Consider the following 13,061-nt stretch of genomic DNA (forward strand, 5'->3'; position numbering starts at 1 on the left):
TCGGTTATCGCAACAAGTTATTTTAAAATCATGTGTTTAGTATTTAGAATACCATGCGTTTCAACTCTTATTTTTAAAAGTTATTTACACAAGTGGTGCTGAGTGGAAATGTTTATTTTAATACTAAGTAAACATTTTATTGAGGGAAAATATTTATACAAAGCAAGCTCCCTAAATCTTGATTTACATATTAACATTAGAATATTTAAATTAATTTGTCCAGTAGAGACAGAATTATTTCACACTAGCTTGAGGTCGGGATATAAACTGGTAACAAATGTATAAATAATATCTTTCAGATGCCTATTTATTTAGTGTATGATGTCTCTGCTCATTAAAATGATGAAGAGATAAACATGTTTGATACAAAGTATAACAATTATTCATGAAGCTAACTTTCGAATGTTTTCATTAGATAATGGAGACTTTCTTTTTTTCTTTCTCTCTTTTTTTTTTTTCTTCTGTCTTGCAGGTGTCTGACTTGCGATATCAGTGTTTATTTTTTTTTGAAGAATTTTGCTTCTCTTTTTGTGTGTTTTTGTATTTAATCATTGATATTGGAATACAGAAGAGGAACCAGAAGTAAACTCATTTGGTTTCACTTCAGAGCATCCGTTCTTGCGGCAGTATCGCCTGAGGACACAGCCATGTGGCCCCCACAGCTCCTCACCCTCATGATGCTTTTAGCATCTGTGGTTCATGGTAAGTTGCATTGACTTTTCATAATCCTCCAGCCACCCTGACTCCTGACAGACCCACCTCTTCTATGAAACCTTCCATTTGATATAATCTAGCTTTTTCTTACCTTATACAAATATCAGTAGGCGCCTTAATTATATACTGTGAGCTAGAAATCTACAACTTCTTAGTGGGAATCCTTAAAGTCCTCAACTGAAATTTGAGAGGAACCTAAAGGATTTGTCTATTTCTTAAAATGGAGCTCTTGAATATTTTATGCTTTGATTTGCAAAAATACAGAAAATCACCTGAATCATGAATTACACAGTTTAGTATAAATTTTGGGTATGTGTGTGTTCCTAAAATATTTTTAATGTTGGAAAATGAGCATTTTGGAGGAGGGAAGAGTTCGCTTTCTTTTCAGTTGCTGTTTACTACTGCATACAACCTTTAATACACAAAATGCAAACTGTGATCTCTCCCTAGAAATATGTCATTCTCATCACACGCCCGTTAAAATATAAAACAAACAAAATACCAGTATTGCAGAAGTGTAATTTTACAGAAAGTACTGATGAAGCTCATGACGGACTAGATCCCATTGTTTATGTAGACTTCCTGCTATTTACCTTAATATGAGAATTTAGATAATATATAGGTTTAAAATTTTTTATAAATTGTATATTTATTCAACATGCAAACCAATATTTTGTGCAACTTACAATCCAATATTCTTTATTGAATTTCATTAAAAACTAGTAATTTGAAGTTTCTATGTGTGTTCCTTTTCACAGTTTTAAATTTATTCCTAACTAACATGGATTTTACATAGAAATGAAAGCATTAATCTCTCCATAGTCTCATGGTTTTTATAGCAAAGTAAGAGGACATGACTTTATGTGCCACTGCTTATGGGGTTTCTGAATACTACAGAGTAGCGATCTCCTGAAAAGAGTCCTTAGTTACATTAGCTCCTTGGAGTTTTTTAACTGGCCCTCTGACACTCACTGTCACTGCAAGTCTCTGAAGCTAGCCAATATTCCTAACTGCAGCTTGAGTGTCATGCTGCTGTCTGCATGAATCTGGCATAAACTAACTCCTGCGTTTTGAAGCGTTCCTCTAAAGCTAACACACTTGGTATACTCAGCTCTAACAAATTTCTAAAAGACAGACATAGTTTTCAACTTGAAAGTAAAATCTTCAGATAACCACCATGTTTTAAATAAGGAGATTTATCAGTCATTTACTAATGCTGTTTGACCCAGCACTTAAACATTCTACATTTTGTGATATGCAACAAGAAAAAAATAAGGTCACTTAAAAACACATTCTTTTTCTAACTATCCATATATCTAAAGTCATTTAGATTATACTTTTCACTTAAGAGTCAAAAATCAAAAATAATTTATTAAATTATTTTGAGAATTAAATAAACAATATATATAAAGAATCCAACTTGTTCTGCAGAAAAAGTTTTACACATTAATTTCTTTTATCATGTGTCTGTCCCACAATTTACTTTTGTTTTAGTAATTATACTAACGAGGAATTAGCTGACCATGAGAGGCATTTCATATAATGTTGATATTCAGAAAGACATAATTGTACATATAATAATATATACAAATTTGTGTTTAGAAAGGTACTCTAAAACTACTCTATTAGAGAAAGCTTGGTTAAAATAGGAGAAACAGGTATGTTAGGGATGTCATCATTTCATAACCAGTATTTTTGACTTTCTAAGCCATATACTGCCTATATACCAGATAGCCCTAAACATGGACAAGCCATAGGTGAAGGGTCTTTGCTTTGGAACCTGAACACTGAGGCAAACACACACACACACACACACACACACACACACACACACACACACACACACCCGAGACTGAGGAAATAGAGAGAGAAAGACAGGCAGATATAGAGAGAAAGACAAAGAGAGAGAATAAATACCAGAAACTCAAAGAAGTAAATACTTTTAAAATTGTTAATATTCTTACTTTATGTGTGTTCTAAAAATCAAAATTATCTTGTTTTATATTTGGGCTACTTAGATCACCTTATTATTGTTTATCCTTAACATTCCAAGAAATAACTGAAGATTTCTAAAAATAAACTTTATCTTTCCTATTTTTCATATTTTAAACCTTGGAACCATGGAAAATATGAGTGTATTTTCCACATTCTATAGAAAACCTTCTCAGCCAGGTGTGGTGGCACACTCCTGTAATCCCATCCCTGGGGAAGCAAAGGCAGGCAGATCGCTGTGAGTTTGAGGCCAACCTGGTCTACAAAATGAGTTCAGGACAGACAAGGCTACACAGAGAAACCCTGTTTCGAAAAAAATTAAACAAAGAAAGAAAGAAAGAAAGAAAGAAAGAAAAGAAAAGAAAAGAAAAATGAAAACCTTCTCTTTAGCTTGTGTGATACCCTAACTTTGCAGGAAAGGCTTTAATGATCAGCTTTAATGCCCAGATTGCTCTTATCTTATCCATAAATAGAGACATGTACCCTTGATTAGAGTTAAAAAATGGCAGAATAAAAATTGTTAGTGTTCTTGCCAGTCCATGCTCAAAGATATACCGCAGAGTTTGAACCATCAGATGGTAGAACTAACATGTATGTTACCTAATGAAGTCTTCTCCCCCCAGTAAAGCACAGTCTCTGAGAGTATCCCTCCTGTACTCTTTTGATGTCCCGTTAAGTTGACTTTTAGAAAAATGGATTCCACACTTCTTAACAGTAACTTGATTGCAAGTCCCTTCTTCAGAGCAAATAATCAGGTGTAATGCCTACTGCTTCTGTGACCGCCAACATATGATTATTGGTTCGGGTCTTCCTCACAACAACACTTCCATTGCTTTGTTATTATTACCTGGCATTATCATCAGCATGATTTGTTTCAGATTAAAATATGGAGGTGCTGAGTGGGAAAGTACCTCGACTGATGGTACACAGCTACTAACAACAACTCCAGGGAATTCTCACCCAGGAACTGCATTCTTGGCACAGGTCCTGCTGCCAGCTGAACCCAATTTCAATCAAGGCACTGCTCACAGCACACAGTATCTCATCTCTCTTGGAAAGGCAGGGGAAATTCAGTGAGGCAGACATTTCAATCACCTACCTATCAGTCTGTATTCCAAGGGCAGACTGATTAGGATGTAAAGTCAGCAAGAAATGTTGAAAAAAGAAACTCTACCACCTAGTAGATCTCTTACCCTCCTTCTGTGCACACTAGTTAATATCATCTGTCACATAAAGACTGTGCTTGATGCTAAAGACATGGTGCTGTACGGAAGTTTTGCGTGTCCGTCCTTCAAGAGCTTATAGTACCTTAAAAATCTGTAAACCCAGTTTTCATCTGGAAGATGAAATTTCTTGCAGGGTTATATTTAGCAATGGATAAATTTAAAAAGGTATAACTCCTAGCATAATGATAAGCATTTCATAAATCTTCATCATTTTCCTGTGTTATTTACCTTGAAGTAAGTCTACTCCTAAGCAGTAGGCCAGCAAAGTGCAGAATTATCCTTGCCATTAACTTGAATCTTGGGGAAAAAAAAAAAGATCAAAAACAAAATCTCTTTTTCCTCGAACCTTAGGGTTCAAGTTTTGTAAGAAATTTGAAAATACTTACACATACACCAAACTATTATCAGTATTCTGATTAACTAGATAAAAGTCTTAGGAAATGTAGTGGTACTTCAATCACTCTTTGAATTATTGACAAATAACCGTCAATTGGTGCATGAATTCTTGTGTGATCTACACATGTATAAATTTAGGAACTACGCTAAAGGACTAAATCCCTATAACGATAGATGTTAGTTGAATAATATTCACATTGCCCCACATTGTCAGGACAGTGTTTTCACAGGGAGACAAAAATAATCGGTATGTATGCACATTATACACGTTTGTATCTATTCAGCTGTAAATAGGAAGTGTCTCTGGTTTTATGTTTATGTGTCCACAGTCTCTGTCTCTGTGCACCTCTGTACCTCTCCTTTTCTGTTTCCCATGGTTGTCCCCTTACTCAAGAGTCTTCCTACCTATATAAACCTGAAGAAGTTGAAAAGCCATATCCAGCTCGTGGCTTTTATAAGGCTGCATCAAAATAAACTTCGTGGGAATTTGGCTGGAGATGTCGCAGAGTGAGAATGCTAGCGTTGAGCATGCTAGTCAATCCCTCTCAATCTTCAGTGATCTAGACAGGCATAGTGAAAGGCATTTCGTAAGACTTCCATCATTTTCTTATGTGTTACTTACCTTGAAGTAAATTGTACATACCAGCTCCCCAGCACTTAACAGTGTGCTTTTAGGCAGAGTTTCTGTGAGTTGCCTGGGAATTTCTAATCCCTTGTACGATTACCTCTACCTCCTGGGATTTCTCTCCCATTGACAGTAGGAGGATATCAAAGTCTAATTTGGGACCTTAAAGTAGGAAATCTTTTCCTGGTCTCTATTTACATTCAAGTGCCAGTGGTTTAAGGTTTGAAAAGGTCACCATGGTGCTAAAATATATTTACTAGTTATTAATTTATTCAGACTTTCCTTACAATTATACTGAGTCACAACCAAGAAGATGGAAAATGTGATCAGTCAGCATACCATGATGAACAGGAAATTACATTTTTATAGCAACTTCAAAGGTAGCGAAAAAGGATTTAAAACTTTAGAAGTACATTATGCATGTTTTTTCAATTGCAAGTTTACTTATTGTTAAAAGTAAATCACAAGTATGTATTCATTTATATTATAGGCTAATATATTATGTTTAAGTTATTTATAATGAACAGTGCTTAATAAGTAGAAAAGGGTGTATATACTTATTTATTTTCTGTATATTCTATTTTATTTATTTAAAAATAAATGTTATAGTTGTATGCTACTTATGATATGGTTTTATTATTCTATGCATTTTTAAATCACTATAAGATTACAAAGATTGACAAGTCCAAAATTAAATTTTAGTACATGTTTTGCCTTATATTTTTCTATGAGGATGTGCCTTATATTTTTCTATGAGGATGTGCCTTATATATTTTTCTATAAGGATGTGCCTTATTTTGTGAAGTCAGTTTGACTTCTCAGCTCTAACTTCATATTGCAATCTTTAGAAATTAATCATCCTTGAAATATTTATGTTTGCCAGCATAGGTAAGAGTAGCATGTTCTAAGTATTTTATAGTTAAATACACTGTACACAAAAATGTGTGCCATGATATTGCTATGTGAGGTCAGTGCTAATGCATCCAATATAATACATATTAGTAAATTTTTAAAGAGTTTCACCATACTTTCTATAATATCAAAATGTTAGCTACCAGTATGATCCAAACACCAGGTTTAGTTTTAGTAGTTCATTTAAAACTTCCCATGTGAAGTTTCACAACTGAAAAGACTTTCATTTGCATTTGTACTTGGGACTATGTTATATATTCTGCAGTGATAATCTCTAAGGGAGCTGTACATGTTGAGAGTGAAATCTCACTTTATTACATTCATATTTTACATATTATGATTGCTTTGTGAGGTTGAAATATAGATTATTTTAATATCTCTTAGGTTGACTTGGAATGTGACTGCAATTGGATAATTAATGTTAATTGACTTATAAAATGTTCAAAATAATAATAGTCATTGTTTCTTCTTGTTTAGGCTGTCATTTTCCTTTTAAATATTAGAATGCTGAACAAATTTGCAATTTTATGTAAGCAGCCATAGGACATATTGCATACATTTTTTCCTTTATTCTTACTCTCAGACTATCTCTTAGCAGCTAATCAAATCGTTGATATTTTGGTATTCAGTGGCACCGTCACTCAGGTTTGACATGAGAGACCATGTGTATAGTTGTTCAGTCATTCTCAAGGAGGAAGCATTCTAAGGAAGCTGGAATTTGTTCTACTTTTTCCAGGTTTTTGATTGATAAACTGAGAATAATCTTTACATTTCACCATTAATTGCATCTTTATTTTCACTACCTCTGCTTTTACAAAAATTTTGTCAGTGTTGGAAGTAGTAGGGTGTGGTTTTGTTTTTGTTTGTTAATAAATTTTCTTCCGTTCAAAGAAAACATATAAAAATGCAGTGTTTTGACAGGTAAGCTAGTCTACTTGAAACACTTTATAAGAAACATATTAGCTGCACTTTCAGAGTAATAAATAGTTTTCACAAAAAAATTAGGAATAATGACTTTTGATTAGCTTTCTGCTTTATCCTATTTTGTGTAAATTTGACTGCCTTGACATCCCAGTTAAATACGATCAGTAACATCCAACACCATAGTCATTTTCTTTGTTTGTAATTTTGTGGCAGTTGGGTAGGTATGTAGGTGAATTCAAAATCCTGTACCTGGACATACAATAAATAATCTTAGGGTTTTTACTGTAGTCATGTATTGTGAAAATATTTTAATTAGACTACTTAGTTTATATTACTCATTTTAAATTAACATTAAATCTTACACTCTGGGTCTCTCTATGTAATTCTATAGATGGAAGGCACTATGAGTTTTCCATTCATATTATGTCTTAGTATGGAAAAACATTGCTATTTTACCATTGCATGTAACATCATAAAGAAACATAATAGAGTATGCTTTAGATCAGATACAATTTGAGAAATTAAAATAGTTACCATTTTATGGACCACTGAATACATTAGAAGAGTAAAAATACATGAAAAATGCAGTTTTGCATCACTACAATTTGTATAAAATGGTCCGCAAATTCAGCCTGTTATAATAACAAACATGATATAAGGAATATAAGAAATAAATATTTAACGTTACGATATTATTCGCAGCAGTATAATGAAATGTTCAGAAAAGCCAAGATACCACATTTGTGGCTGGAATGTAGCTCAGAGTGAAGAATAATACTTCCTAGTGTGCTTAAGGTCCTAGATTCAAGGCCCACACCATGTAGTAACTGGGCTTGGTAGACCCTGCCTGTAATCTCAGCAGCTCAAAGGAAAGACAGAACAGGCAGAAGTTCAAGGTAACCCAGAGCCACATAGTGAACTTGAGGCCAACCTGTTCGCATGAGACCATATAGGAAAATAAATGACGATGATGATGATGATGATGATGATAACAATAAGAGTCTTACTTATTCTTATAACACACACACACACACAGTTTAGCAAACAGAAAAAAACTACTCGCCTTTATGGAAAGACACCAGTTGGTGGCACAGCACTTCCAAAGCAGCACTGAGAGCATCCTTGCTGAATCAGTGCACGGGGAGGGTGGAGAACTCTTGTGAAAGAAGTATCGAAAGGACAGCCTGCATGGAGTTGCTTGGAGTCAGGGGGTACTAATTCCTCTCTCCTTCATTTCTGTGCAACAAAGCTCTCTCTCTCAGAGTCATAGCTATAAAAAAGTTTTTTAATGTAGGACTTTCATGATAAAGGAATAAGATATCAATTCATGAAACATAATATGGTTTTTACAACGAGGAAATATTTAATATAATAATCCCTTTCACAAACATATAACACAAGTATATTGTGTATACCATAGAACTAACTTAAAGTTCAGTGTATTTAAGTGATATGTCAGTTGTCACAGTTAATTTTTATCTTGTTATTTTGTTATAATAACAACAATAACTCCAGAGAGAAAATTTGCCTGGTAGAGTCATCCCTGTGCCTCTTCTTTTTGACTCGGCGAAGACAGAAATTCTATTTCTTCTCCCTATGGGTTAATCTTTTCCAGACTTTTAATATAAATTAGTCATGTAATAACATGTCTTTTGGGATTGTCAGATTTTTTTCCCTCGGCCCGTTAAAGGCTGTTACTATCTAACAGGTATGTTTACTTAATTATTTATATTTCCTAATTATATTTCACTGTAGGCATAGACTACATGTCCTTGTCAGTTGGTGGAGGTGGGAATTATTTCATTAGTTGGCTGCTTGTGGTCATGAAGTCTGAACATTCATTGTTGCTGCTTGTTTTCTCTTAGGTGTCCTTTCTTTCCTCTTTGGTGTATATGTAGGAATGGAACTAACTGAGCCACCTGATAATTCTGTCTAGTATTTTGAAGGAGCGCTGAATCCCTTAACCAAGGAGAGTGCCATGGCCACGTTTTCAGGGTTCATGAGGGGTCTCCTGTCTGTAGGTCTCGTGTAGTTCTAACTTAGCCCATCTTGAGGAGGCACAGCAATCGTGACTGGCGTTTTTCTAATGTGGTCTGCAACTGCCTCTCATACGCTTCTGGCCACAATGATCACTGATTTATTAATTTTAAATTGTTTTCCTCTACTATTAAATTATAACTGTTTTTAATAGAATCCTTTTTAAAGGAGCGCAGATGATATTTCTATGATAGAAGACGCACATTTGATGTGTTTTGTAGACTGACTATTCTGAGAGTTTTTGCTTAGATTGACCCAATTAAGTCATAACAATTTTATTTTAATTTGAAGTCTACCTAATTTTTCTCTCCTCCATTTTTACTTATGCAGTTAAGTCATAAGAGAATTCATCATTTCAGGATCTTCTTATGGTAACAAAATTTAAGAGTGGCAATTATTGAAGTTTCACTCTAAAGAGACTTGTACCGTGTGATAATACGTTGACTGTTACAAAGTTTCCAGTTACTCTTTCCTAGGCAAATGTTGAATAACACTGAATGTTCATCTCAATGTCCCAGAAAGTCTCTTCTTTTGGCAGAGACTAAATTATTTCCTTCTTGATTTTAAAAATCTTCTCTTTTGTTAATTAGAAATTTAATTATGAGTAATTTCCAAGTTGTATTATATCTTTTAGGTCAACAATGTCATTTCTGTAAACTTTTTCTTTACCATGTCCTGAAAACTATTGAAATCTTATTTTATTTTATTTATTTATTTATTTATTTATTTTTTGTAGCTGTGACTAATACATGAAACATAAACTAAAGAGAAGGAAAGATTTTGCCTCAGAGGATTCAATTCAAATTTGATTGGATTCATGGATTTGAGTAAAAGTGATAAAGAAAGAATGTTATGGCAGAGCAAGCATACTGCTGGTTGCTCACCCATGGTGTTAATGAAGAAGAGGGAAGGGCAGGAGAGTCAGACAAGAATAGACCGAGAAAGGGAGAGAGGGAGGAAGAAGAGAGACAAAGACAGAGAGACACACAGGGAAAAAGGACCGGAGAGAATCTGAGGTGTAGCACCACCAGCTGACAGAAAGTCAGTCCTTCAACATATGAGCCTGGGGGAAATACTGTGGGCAATATTGTGGGCAATATTGAAACTGTCACAATATCTCTTTTAGTTCACCTCAAGAAAATTATTCAAATTCATAATTTAATGCTTTCCTATCAAGGCTACGTATTGAATATAAGTATCCTTCTTATCACTTTTCACCTGTCGATCTACAAACAAGCAAAAAGAGGGGATCCAGAAAATAAAGCAGAGATTTAAACTTAAGTGCACTCTTATGATGTCAGCCTGCTGTGTTCAGTATATACCAAAAAAAATTTCACTATTTGGTAGGAAAGAATTGAGAGCTAAAGATAATAGGTGACTAATAAGTCCTGCCTGTGACTAGCACCCATCTGTTTAAGAACCAGGAAAGATACCAGTATATTTAGAAAATGCTGCTTGCATGAAGCCTCAGAATAAAGCTCATACTATTTTCTAATCTAAACTGGTTTCATGTTGCAATTCAGTATGCTTTTGAATGATATCTGAATCTCTCTATCTTTAGACTCTGGTTCAAATTCCATTACGTTCAAGGTACATTACCTGACCCAGCTTGAATCACAGTGCCCTTACTTGTTTCAGGGGTAATTAGGACAACTCTGTTATATTCTGAGGACTAAATAAAATGATGTATAGACAAGGCCTCACACAAAACCTTATACATTTAATGCTGAGAGAATGAACTCATTAAAAAACACCTTAGGAATTAAATGAAAAACAATTTGACCGGATGAATAAGCAAAATTTCAAATGCAACACCATCTTGGGGTCACTTGCTTGCAACAGTATTTTTCAGTGACCACATTGTATATTCTTAATCCCTGAATATGTGACAGTTTCTCTAATTATGTGCCTACACACTTGCACTCACGTTCATCCCACCATTGTGTTTAAGACTCCCCCACTGGACTGTAGCTAAGTCTTTAATGAGTTACTAATGAACATCTTAAGCTTAGATCAGCATTCAGAACAATCCTACAGAGTGTTGAAAAGCTATTCAGATTACAAAGATGTGGCTTTTAATTAGACTGTGGGCCCAATAAAGTTTTCTGTCTTCTCTCTTCTTCCTATTTTGAGGGCATTGAATACCATGTGGCAGCTGGACCGTCAATTTTTATATCATTAGCCATAGATGAAGTTAATAGGGCTTAACTCTATCAACTAAATTTGAGAAATCATTGATTTGATCAAATAAGAATATAAAAACAGTATAGTAGTATTCTGCAGCGTTTCAGTCTTTTTTCTTGAACTTAGATGACTTTAAAACAGATTGCTCTTGTTGTTGCTTCAGAGACTAACAGATGACAGCAGGAAAAAAATTCCAGATACAATTAAATTATGTAGGTGAAAAAAAACCTTCCCATACTTATAAAAAGAAAGCACAGTCTGCTTCCACGCATTACGAGTTCTCTACAAACTGTTAGAGGTATCACAGAAATAGCAGTTATAAGTACTACCCCAATTAGATCACGAATACTCTTTACTGGAGTTCTCCATAAGAGTCAATAATGGTGCTTTTTTGCTCCCTTTTCCCCCTACTTTTTATAGTGAAGTTGGTGAAAACATGCAAAACTTAAGGGCACATGCTTTCATAAAGAAGTCAAATAATAGGTAAAGGTTGAAGTAGCAGGCTGATACCGGGCTCTCCCTCCAGGAACCCTACACAATAGCTTGAAAGGAGCCTTTTATATTAGTCACAATAGCTGGTAGTTGGACTCACGGTGAAAGCCCTGTTGTATAGGTTACGGGTTGCTGTTGGCAGGCTTAAGTTGAGCCCCTGCCACAGATAAAAAAAATATATATATATTGATTCTTAAATGTAGGTGCTCAATAATAATCACAGTATGAATACACCACCAACACGCCACAATCAATCACTGTGACATTTGAGCTGGTTAGCATATCTTCCGTGTCCTTAACAGGCATTTAGGCACTTGTTTTGTGTTTGTGTTGACAACAGGGGTGAGAAATAGGTGGCAAGAATCTCTTACTATCCTAAGGTGAAAAAAAAGAAGAAGAAGATATAAAATATTTGTATTCTTCTCAACTATCCTCAGAGATGCCAGTTTTGGTTAACTTAGCAAAGAAAGACAGACTTCCCTAAAAACACTGAGCTCTGATAATATAGGCAACATTTTTGCTCATCTTGCCCACACATCAAGGCTAAATGGCAGTGTGATTGAAGAAGTGTACCCCGTTTCCACAGCTGCACAGAATTATAACGAAATGGTTTGTTTATAACATTCTGAACACATAACACTACAAATTAATATTCCTGAAGAGGGTAGCAGATGAAAGAAGTCAGTGTTCTAGAGAGAAAAAAATCCAAAGTTTGAGTTTTGTCACCATGTATTACAATCTGTTTGTGTTTTGTTGGCAAAAGAGCAGGTGTTTTTAGTTGGAAAAGAAACATTTATAGTTAGATGCCATTTCTTTAATGAGTAAGCTATGTAATAAGCGTTTTGTTTTAATTTGAATGAAAATAAATGTCTTCTGGAAAAAAGCCAAATTTATCAAATAAAGTTATTAAGACACGTTGCCTACTCCCTCATGTCCACAAGTGTTTGAAATTTGTATTATATCACCAGAATTTAGACAGTCAGCCGAATAAGCCAGAACTCTCTTCTACTTACACACCTTAGAGTATAAAAAAAAATACTAGAAATCCAATTGACAATAGTCCGTAGCCATTGTCTTTCAGCACTGCAGAATAACTTGGCTGAAACCAGAAACCAGTGTAAACTCAGAAGCTTGAGAATTAGGAGCTTTCTTATAAGTAGATAGTTTGAGGAAAGGGTTAGACAAGGATGAGAAAGAGTTCACACATAAGAAATGATAATCGGAGGCCAAGAGCATACAGGCTGCCATGATAGTATACGTTTTAAATTCTGTGTGGTTCATACTTCATTAACTAATAAAATGACATGGTGAAATACAATCTAAAGACCAGGAACAAATGCCTTGCATGAAGTATTCTTAGTTTTGGAAAGCTAATTCCTTTGACCCCTGATAGGCTCTCGTGTATTAGTTAGTGCCTTTGAACTCCTCTCAGAAGTGTCTTTTTTTTTTTTTTTAATTTATGTATTTATTATGCTCTGCCTGCATGGACACCTGCAGAAGAGGGCATCAGATCACAATGTAGATGGTTGTGAGCCACCATGTGGTTGCTGGGAATTGAA

The 13,061-nt window shown here is 34.7% G+C and overlaps 1 protein-coding gene across 1 annotated transcript in view; it reads left to right on the forward strand.

The window, feature by feature from the left end:
* The first annotated feature begins 607 nt into the window (after nucleotides 1-607).
* The window catches only part of Adgrl3 (adhesion G protein-coupled receptor L3), a 438,014-nt gene continuing 425,560 nt past the window's right edge, over nucleotides 608-13,061 (forward strand). The window contains exon 1 of the mRNA XM_051170906.1: nucleotides 608-702. Within this exon, the coding sequence (XP_051026863.1) occupies nucleotides 648-702 (55 nt within the window). The 5' untranslated portion in view covers nucleotides 608-647. The remainder of the gene's footprint in view (nucleotides 703-13,061) is intronic.

The sequence above is a fragment of the Acomys russatus genome, chromosome 28 (assembly GCF_903995435.1).
Source record: "Acomys russatus chromosome 28, mAcoRus1.1, whole genome shotgun sequence".
Taxonomy (NCBI): Eukaryota; Metazoa; Chordata; class Mammalia; order Rodentia; family Muridae; genus Acomys; species Acomys russatus.